At 40.8% G+C, this 14,090-nt stretch overlaps 1 protein-coding gene across 1 annotated transcript in view; it reads left to right on the plus strand.

The window, feature by feature from the left end:
* tbc1d32 (TBC1 domain family, member 32) overlaps positions 1 to 13,036 on the plus strand; it is an 83,952-nt gene extending 70,916 nt beyond the window's left edge. Inside the window, exons 32-33 of the mRNA XM_037685646.1 lie at positions 5,658 to 5,846; positions 12,917 to 13,036. Coding sequence (XP_037541574.1) covers positions 5,658 to 5,846; positions 12,917 to 13,036 — 309 coding nt within the window. The remainder of the gene's footprint in view (positions 1 to 5,657; positions 5,847 to 12,916) is intronic.
* Positions 13,037 to 14,090: the final 1,054 nt, after the last annotated feature.

Consider the following 14,090-nt stretch of genomic DNA (forward strand, 5'->3'; position numbering starts at 1 on the left):
CTGGAGACCAGGGTGTCCCTGTGATGGACTGGAGACCAGGGTGTCCCCGCCTCTCACAGTGACGGCTGAACATGGGCACCAGTCCACTGATGGCATGGTTACATTGAAAAAGTAACTTTAATCAGATTACTGATGACTCCTTGAAGAAGTAACTTAGTTACTTTACTTATTACTTTGGAAAGTCTCTAATCTTGTAGCTGTCCGTGAATACAGGAGAACACTGAGATCTTCTAATACATTTCTACTTTCTGTCCCAAAGTCCAACTACAAACGATGGGGTGACCGGGCCTTTTTGGTTGTCACACCCAGACTCTGGAACCAGCTACCTCAGGACTTGCGCTCCATCACTGACATGGAGCATTTTAAATCTAATCTTAAAACCTTTTTATTCAGGCAAGCTTTTAATACCTAGTAGGTCTTTGACAATTTTGCTATGTTTTAATTGTAATTGTTTTTGTTTTTAACTGACTGATTTTTTTTTTTTAATTCTTGTTTGTTTTTAACTTCTGTACTGTGCAACACTTTGTGCACCTTTTGGCTGCTGGAAAGGGCTCTATAAATAAAGTTTGATTGATTGATTGATTGATATGGCGACGCTACGTGTACGGCAGAATATACGATGCTCGTTAGTGAAAAACGTGGTCCGATTAGAGTAACGTTACTGACATTACTGCCAGTGACACCCACGACACAGAAAGTAAGGAGTAGAGATAATGGATGGATGGCAACAAACAATTCTTCCAAGCTATATTGGCAGCATTTAGTCTGTAAATACCAATATGTCTGTATTTAGGTTATTCTTTTAGCAATAACTCCAGTTGTTTTACTTCAACTCTATAAGCAGTCTGTCCTTGCGCTGCATTTCCCTCCTCATGTTGAAGCTCAGCCTGATGCCAGAGCATTTGGCAGTGGTCAACTCTTGTTTTGTATTGGCAGGACTGTCTGTGCTCTCAGGAGACACAACTTTTTATGGGAAAGCTTTACTGATAAATTAATCTGTGCACTTACAGGCCAGAAAGCTTCTTTATGAAAGGTTTTTTTTTCCTTGCTTCTTGAATCCCTTGTGCAAAGCCCCCTTTTAAACTTGTTCCTTTTAAGACTAAATATTGCTTATTATTTAATGTCCTGAGTGACACTAAGTGTTGAAGGGACAACTTTACCCGTCTTATTGGCCAATTCTGTGTCATGTCCAATCTTGTTTTGAAAAACTGTGATGGAGCGAGTCAGTGAAAAACGAACCGCGAAGTAGCGAGGGACAACTGTACTGTACATAACTGTGTATGTTACCAGTACGTATTTAACTAAAGGTTAAAATCTTTCATAAATGTAAATGTCTCATGTTACAACGTGGACACCCGTGACAAGTGTGGCCTACAGATGTACAATTTATTTTTTATTTAATGGGCACGGCTTGGTGTGCTCGCTAGTCCGGACATGACGGTAATATCTGTGCGTACCAGTCCAGGTTGTATTCTTTAGCTACAATTCATGGTGTCAAATCTGCTCAACATGGCGTCAACTGAACACACATTAAACACGACGAACACGAAAAGACTTTATGCAGGTTTGTACGAGTTGTTCTTAAATCCATCAAGGATGTAAAAGAACAGTTGTTTATTTTGTTAATGACACCAGGAAGTCTTCATTTAGTAAAAACCCTGATTTGTTTCGACTTCAGTAAATGTTATCGTGCTAAAAGACAGCTTTGACATTGAATCCAGTTTTTTTTTTTTTTTTACTGGAGTAGTTCAACAGTCATTATTTCACCTCTGTTTCTGTTTTGCAAAAAGTGCGCTCAGAAAGGTTTTTCACCTTGAATGCTTGATGTTTTTGATCCGGTCGTTTTTGTCTCGGTGGTTGACAGTTGCAGGTTGTGTAACGTGGGGCAGGAGGGGTGTGAATAACACTCGCTGCATTTGCATCAGAGATCTGAACCATCATCCGTCTCCAGGGCTCTGTAATACGTTAGCCTTCAGCTCTTCTCATCTCTGTTTAAGGGGATAATGGGCAGAGTTCTCAGAGATGAAGGTATCTGCTTCAGAAGTTTTACCTTTGAAAGCCCGACAGAGCAGCGGAGGCAAACGAAGCATTTTACTGCTCTGACGTTCATGCAAAACAGGCTGTGCTCAGAAGCGTTGCTGCTGGTCTGGTTCAGAATAGTTTAGCAGAATGATGAGGCATTTGGACAGAGTCCATGTGTGTGAATGAGAGGGAGGAGGTGGAACAGTGAGGCTACAAGGAGCAGAGGTCACAAAGGTGCAGGACTTCAAGGACTTGGGGAGTGTGGTAAAGAGGTGAAGAGGAGAGTCCAGGCAGGATGGAGTGGATGGAGAAAAGTTTCAGGAGTGATTTGTGAACAAAGAGTGTCGGCAAAGATCAAGTTTACAAGACAGTGGTGAGACCAGCTGTGTTGTATGGTCTGGAGACATGGACAAAAAGACAAGAGACAGAACTGGAAGTGGCAGAGATGAAGATGTTGAGGTTCTCCTTAGGAGAAACAAGGATGGAGAAGATTAGGAATGAGATCATCAGAGGTACAGCACAGGTTGAACAACCGGGAGATAAAGTTAGAGAGACCAGACTGAGATGGTTTGGACATGTCCAGAGGAGGGACAGTGGTTTGGACATGTCCAGAGGGACAGTGGGTATATTGGTAGAAGGATGTTAGAAATGCAGCTGCCAGGAGAAAGACAAAGTTCAGATCTATGGATGCAGTTAGAGAGGACATGGAGTTGGAGTGAGGACAGAGTGAGATGGAGGAGGATGACTCTCTGTGGAGACCCCTGAAGAGGGAAAAGCCAAAAGAAGAAGAAGAAGAGACATTTGGAGTTAGATAAGCAAACTAAAACGAAAACTTTATTAGTGTCAGTAATCAATAATTTCCCTCATTAACAGATCAAATGTCTTCTTTCAGGCTTCCGGCCTAAAAGCCTGTTTGTGCAAGTTGTTGACATTATTTGAGGTTGCATCAGTCCTTCCTGTCTCCCTGCTGGGACACTAACCTTTAACTACCTTCCTACATTTAGTTTATTGAATCCTGCAAGGAAACAACTCGTCTTGTTCAGAGTACTTCCTTTCTGCGAGGAGGAGATGTTTACAGATTCCGCTCTCTCAGGTTGGAGGTCTTTGTGAAGCCACAGCGTTGTTACAGACCCCTGGAGGTCTTATTACAGGTGTTGGACTTCTGTTGTGTGCACGCCACACATTTTCTCTCTGAGAAAAAAATAAATAATTTTATATGGATGGTTTATTGTGTTAACCACCAAGAGGGCCCAGAATTAAATCAAGTCCCTCTCCAAAGCTCCTCGGTGGACCTCGCCTCCGTTTGCGAGGCTAAGGTGAGCGCATTCGTCAGGATTAGAGCGAGACTTGCTACAGGCGAGCTCTCATGACAAAATCATCCTCTGAACTGGAGACTGAACTTCAGTGGGGGGTCAGATGATCTTTGGGATAAACGTGCTCCTTTGTGGCTCCAACTGGGCTGTTTCTGCTGGAGAATGTGCTGCAGCTCACCGTCCTGCAGTGATCGTAGGCCTGTGAGCTCCTTCTGTTGGTACCTGAGGTGAGTGCTGTGGAGTTGGAGCGGATCATTCAGGCGTTACACGCCGTCTGTAGGATAAGGTAGGGTCTCACTGTAGAGACTAGATGGCAACTCAAACCTGACTCAGTATTGTCAGAAAATAGGCAGTGGAGTTTTATGGCGTGTGTATAAACATTTGTCAAATGTTCTTCGCAAAATATCTTGAAAATCCAGAATTTGAGAAGCAAAGTACATTTGTAGTTGACACTACGGTGAATCTCAGCAGTACTCTGGGTAGAATGGATAAACAGCTGTTTTAAAGAATGAAAGCAGACAGGTTGCAGAGTTTATTTATTTTTTTATTCATAAACCTTTATGTAACTCATAGGAACTCTAAAACACATTTTGTTCTCTCAGAAAAGGAGCAGCCCATAAAAATATGGAGATTTAGACGTACGGTACATGTGAGCTTGTGTTTCTGCATGAGAATTAAAAACAGACAAGACAGATCCAGCAATTTCCTGTTTTTATTACAAGGCACAAATTATTTCATGTTGTAATACTTTCATTAAAGTTCAGGAGTGGGTAATGATGATTTACTGTGTTTACGCAGCCTAAGTGATGCACGTTTGAACGGGCTCCTTTTGTTTTTAGCGCACCAGCTAATTATCAGCTCCACAATAAGTTCATTTGCTGCTCTGTGAGTGAATGCGAGTCGGATAAACACTTCTGGTAGAAGTCAGAACGTGTTCGGCCCCAGCAGACGAGACAAGTTTCATTATTCTGTCTCGGTTAGATTTACTGGAAGCATTAAGAACGTAAATGTCTCTTGGGTGACTGGTCCAATTAAAAACGTCTCTAAAGATGAAATCCAACCGTAGGCAGGATCATTTCATCTTCCCCTCTTCTGTCGTGGTACTTTTACATCACATTATAACTCAGGTTTCATCCCGTCTGTAGCTGGTTCAGAACAACGTTTTCCTGCTTGGATTTGTGTGAAACAGACTTAATGGAGCATTTACCGTACGTTTCGCTGTATAAGTTGCACCTTTTTGCATAAATTAGCATGCCCTGCAACTTATTTATGTTTTTTTTTTACATATTTACAACCCAACTTTTGGCTGAGATCTGATGATTTAATTCATTCTGACATGGAAAATATTGAACACGACCATTTTCAGCCACTAGAGGGCCCTCGACTAATGTGGCAAGACAAGTGTCTCATTTAAAAGTGGCTATTAATGAGACACTTGGCTTGCCATACAGAGCCACCTTTGTCTCGCTCCGTAACTCCTGGAGCAAACGTCAAATCAGCTGCATTTCTCCGCGCTGCCCAGGTGAAATGCAGCTGATTTGACCGTCAAAGTGCATTTATTAAGGAAAAGTTCAACTGAGACACACCTTTGCTATAATTTTGTTAACGTCCTCCTGTGCACGCTCCCGTGGCCGCCAAACGATTTTTGGCACAACACCGGCCGGTCAGCGATGACTCATAATAGGCGTGACTTGTACGGCGAAGTGTATTTGTTTTTTCCCACTTTATTAGACATATTTGGACTGATGCGACTTGTACGGTACTCACAAAAATGTAAAAGTCCTTCATTTAAAACCAGTTTTTCTGAGCGGGAAAACGGACTCGTCTCTGGCTCTGCTGCAGCTCCTGCTGGTCTTTTGCTGAGATTAGGTAGAAATCCCTCGTTGAGCTCCTGCAGTCGAGTCACAGATTTTAATTTGGTCATTAAATGAAGCAGTAAATATTAGCATGCATCATCTTGTCCCTTTGTCCCCTAATCCCAGCTCAATTTTCACGACTGTCGAATAACGCTTCACTCCAAAAGCACAAATGTTTAGATTTGTTGATATGGCCGTCAGAAGATGAGCTGAACGCAGCGACAGACCGTTCCTAATATTTTCTACAACACGATGCAAATAATTAGATATTTGATAGACCATGTAATCAACTGTCTAAGAGAAAACTGCTGGGAAGGTTTAGAGAAGTTTTTAAATGTGTCAAACTGACTGCTCTTAGTTCTTCCTTTCAGTAACGAGGTATCAGGAGCATCTTGTTCACACCGTCACTTTGCTTGCAACACCATTAACTTTCTTTTTAAATGTGTTTCTCTCGTAATAACGCCAGATGTGCTTCCACTGGCTGACTCAGTGTTTCTGGAACTATCTGGACTGGACAGAAATCTGCCAGTACATCTGTACCTGTGTGGTGATGGGTCCGGATTACCAGGTTTACCTGTGCGTGGCCATATTCAGACACCTGCAGCCAGAAATCCTGCAGCGGACCCAGTCCCAGGAGCTGCAGGTCTTCCTCAAGGTCAGCTGGATTTTTTTTTTATTTAGCTGCTGCACATAACGTTTTGTTACCAGGATAATTCTTAAATAAATGCTGGTGTATGTGTGGTGGATTTCACAACTAAACCCTGAAGATGTTGTTAGAGGCGTCATGCGAGAAGCCATTTGTTACAGTGACTTCTTGTGTCGTTTTGTTGGTAATTTAGTGAGACACGTCCTAACAGGAGCGGTTCATATCCCTTCTCTACTGCCTGTATGAAGTTTTTCACTGGTTTGGATTTATGTCGTATTTGCATCAACACAAAAACAGCCTCCAAAGAGCCTCATCCACTATTCTAGACGCGCTATAAATAAAACGGCGCTTTCCATATCGTACTTTATCATGCCCTACTTCCTCTGTGCGCCACCCAGACGTGCCGAGTCCTGCTCATTCTCAATTTATAATCTGTTGATCTAACAGAATAAGTGCTAAATATTAAGAACTTGATTTAGCTTCTTCTAACTTAGCCCAATACATTCTATGAAAATAAAAAAAAAAGTCACTTTGTCTTTTTCAGTCAATATTTGAACCTTTCATCATTTTCTGTGTAGTATTGCAGGGAAACAGATCAAAGAATCAGCTGGAGACATTTTATTTAAATAAGTTCTGCATGATCAACACCAAATGTCCAAAGCAAGGTGGGCATCGATATGAAGAACTCATCACTCATCAGGCGTCTTCTTCTGCCTCATAGCTGTGCTGTTAACACAAGCGACGCGGGACAAATCCTGTGAATAAAACATCAGTTATGGACTTTTTATCTGAACCTAATGAGCTGTAGCATCAGATACTGCGGCAGGAGGAAGACCTCAGTGTTTGTAGGGGAGAAACTCGTACCTGTCCTGAGCTGAACTGTAAAAGTTTTTATTGTGCCTCTTTGGGAACAAAGTGAAGTGAGTCTTTTATTCAGACGGATGTGGTTTTAAAACATTACCATTACAGTTTTTTTTCTGCTTCATTCATCCTGTCTCACTGGCGGGTGTATCTATATTTCATTTAAATTAAAATTTGAAAAGGGAAATGACTTGTTACCGTCGCTTCGAGTCCAGCTGGAGTTCAGCTGCAGTCAGGCTGAAAGAGTGGATGGTTTCATGTCTGCCTCTGACCCACAGGCGACACCACACCGTTTTATTCCGGTTCTCCATGGCAGCTGATGTGACATCCGTCGCCTTTTAGTCTAAAGCACCGTGACTGAGGGCAGAGCTGAAAAATAGGAACGCTGATCCTGAAGCTTCAATGTTTAACTAAAGGATTTGGTTAATGGTTTATTGTGAATAAGCAAAAGTTTTATTGTTTCAGCCTTGCGTCTACACAAAAACTGCATTTTAGAACCCCTAACAGTTAAAATAAGGTATCAATTCATCGTTCATTTGGCCATGTGGTGCACGCACACTTGGAGCTGTAAAAAGATCAATGTGCAGCGTGACCTCTTGTGGGTGCTGCTGAATGGTCGGTGGTCCTTGACTCGGTCAGACATCCTGAAATAAGTTCTCTTCCTCCTTCTCTATCAACTGAACGCATTGTGTAGTAAAGTGTTTATTTTATTTAACCTTTATTTATACAGGTAGTCTCAATGAGTCATGAGGACTCATTTTCAAGAGAGACCTGTTTTAGACAGACAATATACAGCAATAAAATAGTGTTATAAAAACACTGTTACTGTTTGCAGAGGGGTTCTGTTAGCAGCAGGGGGGTGCAATGCCTCTGGGGAGGTCCGGACAGATGACGGAGCTGTGCTGGATGGGTCCGACGCACGTTGCACTGGGCTGCCTGACAGGGAAACAACAAACAAACAAAAAGTTGTAGTATAAAAGACAAATTAAACTTCAAAGTTCATGCTCAATAATCCAGGTTAAAAAAATGCAACAAAGTCAAGCGAGGTCACAGATTAAACTGACCTCCATGCATTTGCTGCGTTCCTGTCGACACGCTGCAGGGGACGCGGCCTCCTGGACATCAGGAATGGTGTTTCTCTCGGATTATAAAACGTCCTGGTGGAAAAGAACATCTCTGCTACATCAGAGTGTAAATCCAGCTCGACTTCACTTTTTGTGTTGAGGTAGTGGAGCTACAGAGAGTCCCATTAAAAAAGAAGAATATAAAGTTCTTACTGTGGTGAAGTTTGTGTCTTGTTCTTCTCTGCCGATGAGTTCAGGTAATACCTTTAAACTGCTGTTTCTGCTGTTAACTGGACAAAACGTGTAAAAGCTTTAGCTTGGGTGTAATGGTGGACAAAGTTCACTTTAACCAGCTAACCTACCTGCTAAGAGTTATTGGTAGCTCCATTCTCTGCTGTCCCGTGGGAGTGGAGGCCATTGTTTATGGTGCAGCTCACAGTCGCAGCATTTGTAGTGTTCTGCTGCTCTGACCTGCTGAATCTTTTATGTTGGCACATTATTAGGATCTTGTGTTGCAACAGAAACACTGACCTCCAACTCCCATGGGTGCACAAAGCCTCACAGCACTCAGCAACTTTTAACTGTAGGTTAGCTGGCTCACAGAAAAATATCTCAAGTTAACCTTTCTTTAGACTAAAAGCTAAATAAAAACTACATTTTTTTTTTTTAAATCAGGTTGTGCAGGTGTATAACAAACATGCTCAAACAGCTGAGGTAGTTCCACCTGAACGAGGACCACAGGTCAGAGCGATGATGCTCTCTGTCCAATGATTCAGTCAAACTTAAAGCAGTCAGAAAACAGTGATCAAAATATAAAATTCTGTCAACACTGATATTTTTTAGGTATCACTTTACAATTATAAAGTAAGTACTTATTGCACTAAATAGTAATGGTTTATTAGGACAGTGCCAGTATTCATCTGTACAAGAAGTTATTTAAATTTTAAATACATTTGCTAATGTATTACTTGCATGTAAACACTACAAACGTGTGTAGACACAAGGAAGCTGAGTGGGACAATGACATGCGAAGGTAGAGAGCTGGCTGACATGATGCAGAGAAGGAAGGTAGATGTTTTGTGTCCAAGAGACCCAAGTGGAAGGGCAGCATTGGAGCAGGGTTTAAACTGGTTTACCAGACAAGGAGTAGTAGGGGTGGTCCTGAAGGAGGAGTTTGTAAAGAATCTAGAAGGATGTTAGAAATGCAGCTGTCAGGAAAAAGACAAATAGGAGATGCATGGATGAAGTTAGAGAGGACATGGAGGTAGTTGGAGTGAGGACAGAGTGAGATGGAAGATGGCGGCTCGTGAAGAGGGAAAAGCTGAGCATCCTGCAACGAATTGCCAACTAGTGAGCGTGCTGCAAACTGTGATAAAGAACAAATGAAGGCCTTAAACATTGTTCATAAAAGTAAATGTAAACAGGTACTGGTTACTTGTCATTAGGCCTGTCACGATAACACATTTTGCTGGGCGATTAATTTTCTCAGAAATTATTGCGATAAATTATAATATTGTTTGAAATTTTATAATAATTGTCAAATTTTAGAAGAAATGTAAATGAAAAAAAGAAGAAATGTTGATTTTCTTGGAGTGAAGTACTTTTTTTGACCACCTGATGGCAGTATAAGACTGTTTGAACCAAAGGATGGATGGTTAAGTTACTTGTCTTTGAGAAAAATGGGAGAGGGGGCCTGTGACGTGACACGGGCGGACGCTTGGTGATTTGAGCTTTTTAGCATAACGTTTTTCCACACAAAGCTTTTAATAAAAAAAAAATTAATAAAAAAAAACAGTAAACAAGTTCTCAGCTTCTTTTTGCAGAGAAAAACAACTTTTTAGACGAAGGCACGGGTTTCAACTGTGAATTTTGGAGCTTCGACAAGACGGAGGTTTTTCCTGAGGTCGGCCTGTTAGCTTAGCTTCTCAGTTTAGCTGCTTTTAACGATCCTAAAATGGATTTTAAAGAGAAAGGGAGGCGTCAGTGAAGAGTACTGTAGTTAAGCTTTTTGTCTTCCAGTGTCTTCAGTAGAAAGAGAGAGACATGAAGGATGAAGCAGTTAAATGAAAACGAGGTCGATAATTTTCATTTATCACGTGATTCATTGATTTATTGTTTATTGCGACAGGCCTACTTGTAATCAGTCTTCTCGGCTCCATACAGAAAGCTCTCAAGTTAGTAAAAGAAACTTTGTCCCTTTTTGTCATCTCACTTCATCATCACATATCAGGTTTAAGGGATGAAAAGGTGAGGATGTAATATTTGATCAAGTAACCTTGTTCTCAGATATCTTTCTAAAGAAATGAGTTGCAGTAAAAAACACAAATTTTAGCATAAGTCCCAACCCTTTGCTTTTAACTTACTGTTATCTCTGACTTAAAAACAAACATTATGTTTGAACAATTCTTTAAAAAAAAAGGCAAAAAAAACCCCACATTTTAAATATTAAAATCAGATTCCCTAATTAAAGCCAGGCCTAACTTAGTAAGGTTTTTGTTGTTGCTGTGTTTCCAATCAGCTGTTTGGGCTGAACTAGAAAATGAGCACATAAAAAAATATTCTCAGTCCAAGAGGACAGGACTTAAACGTTCTTTTCAGCAGCCAACACTGAAAACTGCACAAACCTGAGGCTGCCTTCAAGAGTCACTAACCATAATATTTAACTAACCAATAAGTCTTCTTCCACTTTAAGGAATATTCTCATTAACCTGGTCTCCTTTCAGCCTCTCAGTGAGCATCTATCATGTGAAGACAAGCCTAAAGAACGTCATAGAAATCTCCAGTAATTAACACATTAATTAACCTACGTAATGAGCTCCTTAATACTAATGTCTACCATATTGTGAAGCGTTTACGGGACGTTAAGCAGCTCGTCACCTGTTCAGGATGAAAATGTTCATTAGCGTTGATCGTCCTCTCATCAGGCAGAAGCGAAATAAACAAATATTAAAACTCTGACCAGGAGAAATGTTTCGCTTGGATGACTGATATAAAAAAAAAAAAAAGATAAAGCCGATGAATCACTTGGCAAATATCTAAAAATGTTGATGTTCACGTCTCCAGCTGAGTAATGACTGGAGGTGGAGTCACAGCGATGCTGTCGTGTTATTCTGAATACAAAGTGTCCTCTGGCTGGTACTTGGCGATGCCTCTCTCGAACACGGCAGCGACAGTTATTTGCTCTGTTCAAAGGTTCGTGCCTTCGTGACCGACTGAGCTCAGGCAGGAAATACGACAGATGAAATTAAAATCCTGACTGAACAAATAAGACAAATAAATGATGTTCCGTCAGTTCTGAGGCGCGCCTCTTAACCAACACACCGTTACGTTTGTTCCTGGGTCATGGAGGAGGCAACATGCTCATCGTCTGAAAACTGAGCGTGTTTCCAACAAGTTCATGCTCAATAATCCAGATAAAAATCCAACAATGTTCTGTCAGGTCATCTGGGTGGTTTCTTTTTTTTTTTCTGAGGTGTTTCATCCTTCATCCGAAGGACTTCTTCAATCTGAGGAGCCACCAACAAACTCAGTCCCACAAAGAGCTCACTCCCATAGTGGAAATAAACAGTCCAGATTACCTGCCTGAACATTGTTGGATTTTTACCTGGATTATTGAGCATGAACTTTGGTGTTTTGAATCACTTTGGCATGACTGTCTCAGAGGAGTTGATGGGGGAGAGGGCGGGGCCCGGAGGCCATCTTATCACCAGCAAACTGTTTTTTTTTACACTATGGGAGTGAGCTGTTTGTGGGACTCACTCAGTTTGTTGGTGACTCTTCAGAATGAGTAATAAGTAAACTTTATTTATGTAGCACTTTTCATAGATAACATCACAAAGTGCTTTACATAAATACAAAATACAGGCTTAAAATAAACAATAACAACAGATGATTAAAAAAGATGTAAGAACAGCTGATAAAAACAGTAAATAAAACATTTAACTAAAAGCTTATCTGAATAAAAGTGTCTTAAGCTGCTTTTAAAGGAATCAACAGAGACGGCCACACCAAGAGACAGGGGCAGGACATTGAAGAAGTCCTTTGGATGAAGGATGAAATGTCTCAGAAAAAAAAGAAAACGTCCAGATGACCAGACTGAACTTTGTTGTTTACTAGCAAGGTGCAGACCTGAACAGATGTACAGTAGTCCCTCGATTATTGCGGGGGTTATGTTCCAGACACCACCGCTAGAGGGGAAAAACCGCGAAGTAGGAACGCCATATTTATTTTAGTATTTATATATTTTAAGGCTTTAAAAAACCTTCCCACACTCTTGCAATGTTCTAAACTCTTAAACCTACGTCATTTTAACAACATACGTAAGTGTACTGTACAGTACTGCTCCAATTTATATGGGTACTCACCAGTGAAGATACTATAACTTGGAGGATGAGTTCAGCTTCAGGATCATTTGCAACGTTCCCACCAGTTCTGTCAGTTTAATAGATACATCGTTACTTCTGACTTTGCACTGCAAAACTATTTTTACCACCTCAGTTTCTCCGCTAGTGTTTACTCCCTCCATTGCCGTTCTATGAATTTTGGCAGAAAGCAGCGGATGGAAGCACTGTTGGCTTCTGGGTAGTGTAGTTCTTTTGACTTGCATTACTGTATAGGCTTATTGAAAAAACTACAAACTATGGTTCCTGTCCGAAGTATTTCTTTCGCTACCTTTTTATCTCGTACCACCCCGATCACGTGAGTAACATTAAAGTTGACAATCGTGTGTCGTGTACAATCTTGCGTTGAAAACCCACCAAAGAGTGAGTACGCGAAAGTCGAATCGCCAAGTATCGAGGTACTAATGTAACAAAAATTATGATTTTAATCCTGCATCTTTAAATAATTTCATCTGGACATCTTTTTTATGCTAACACCCCCCCCACCACCACCACACACACCTTTTTTTTTTTTTGCAAATCATTGAACAATCTGTTTTATAAAAGTTGCTTTTGAAGCTTTGAAATTTGTGTCTAAACTTTTTATTTTAAGTTTTCTTTCTGTCAATAAATGATAAGTCTCCTGTAGAAGCAGATTTAAATAACACACAATCTATTTTCCAGTGTATATAAAATGTTGTTTAAAAGTCATACCAGTTTTTATTTTTGTCATATTTAAAAATACAAATCTTTTTTTTTTTTTTTCCATTTGCAGGAGGAGCCGATTCAGGGCTTCAAGTTCAGCAAGTATCTGGACTTTATGCATGAACTGGAGCGCAGCTACAGGAGCATTGTTCTGGCTGACATGAGAAATATTAAAAAGCCTGTCCATTAATGGTAAACGTCTAATCTTTCTCTTTTAAAAGTTACAAAATGTTTTTGTTTTTTTAATAAAGGGCAAGTAAGAAACTTGTCCTCTTCTTGAACTTCCCGTTTGTACGCTTTTGTTCAGGTACAGCAACTAGGGATGGGGCTGATCCGATCCAGTATCAGCCTCCGATACCAGCATAATTTACGTATCGGATTTTTCCGATCCACCTGCCGATATTTCCGATCCATGATTCACGTTGGCTTCAAACTATGGAATGGATTTCCTGAACGGCGGCGTGTCTCATGAACCCAGAGTAATGAGACCCGCCTCACATTCAGGAAATCCAGTTCATAGTTTGCAGCAGCTACAACGTGAGGACTGAGTTAGCAGCTCTGTGGCTAACAGCTAACAAACTTCATCTAAACATGTCGCTGTGTGGAAGTATTTTACACTAGAAACACCACAAAACAAGACAGCAATGTGAAATATCTGCAGAGCCATAGCGCCACATTAAACCGTTAGTTTTACGTTGGACATTTGAGCTCCGTGGCTTCAGCGGGGCGCTGCTCTTACTCAACCCAAAACAGGCGACTCGACCCCGACCAGCCCCGCTCAGTCTGCCCGTCTCTGAGGAGGGACAGACTGAGCACGGCTGCCCCAAATCAGGCTGCCTGCTTCGAATTGAACAAGAAGAAGACGTTGTTGAAACCACGGAGCTCGAATGTTTACAGAGAAGTTAAACTTCATCATAATTAATGACCAACTGCTATCGACTGTAGAAAATGAAGGAGTTCACAGTTTGATACTTGCAGTCAAGAGTTTACCCTCCAGGAGATATTTATCAGTACAACAGTAGACAATCATAAAAAACATATGATTTGAAAATTATATATATTTAAAAAAAAAAAAAAACTTAACTCAAGTTGCCTTTTTATACATGCATGCATATATTTGTACAAATTGTACTTGAGAGGAGATTATTACAGCCTCATGTAAAATCAATGATGATCATGATATCGGAACTGGATCGGTATCGGCCGATACTCAGATTTAGGTATCGGGATCGAATCGGAAGTTT

Source organism: Nematolebias whitei, chromosome 12 (assembly GCF_014905685.2).
Source record: "Nematolebias whitei isolate Nwh7 chromosome 12, NemWhi1, whole genome shotgun sequence".
Lineage (NCBI taxonomy): Eukaryota > Metazoa > Chordata > Actinopteri > Cyprinodontiformes > Rivulidae > Nematolebias > Nematolebias whitei.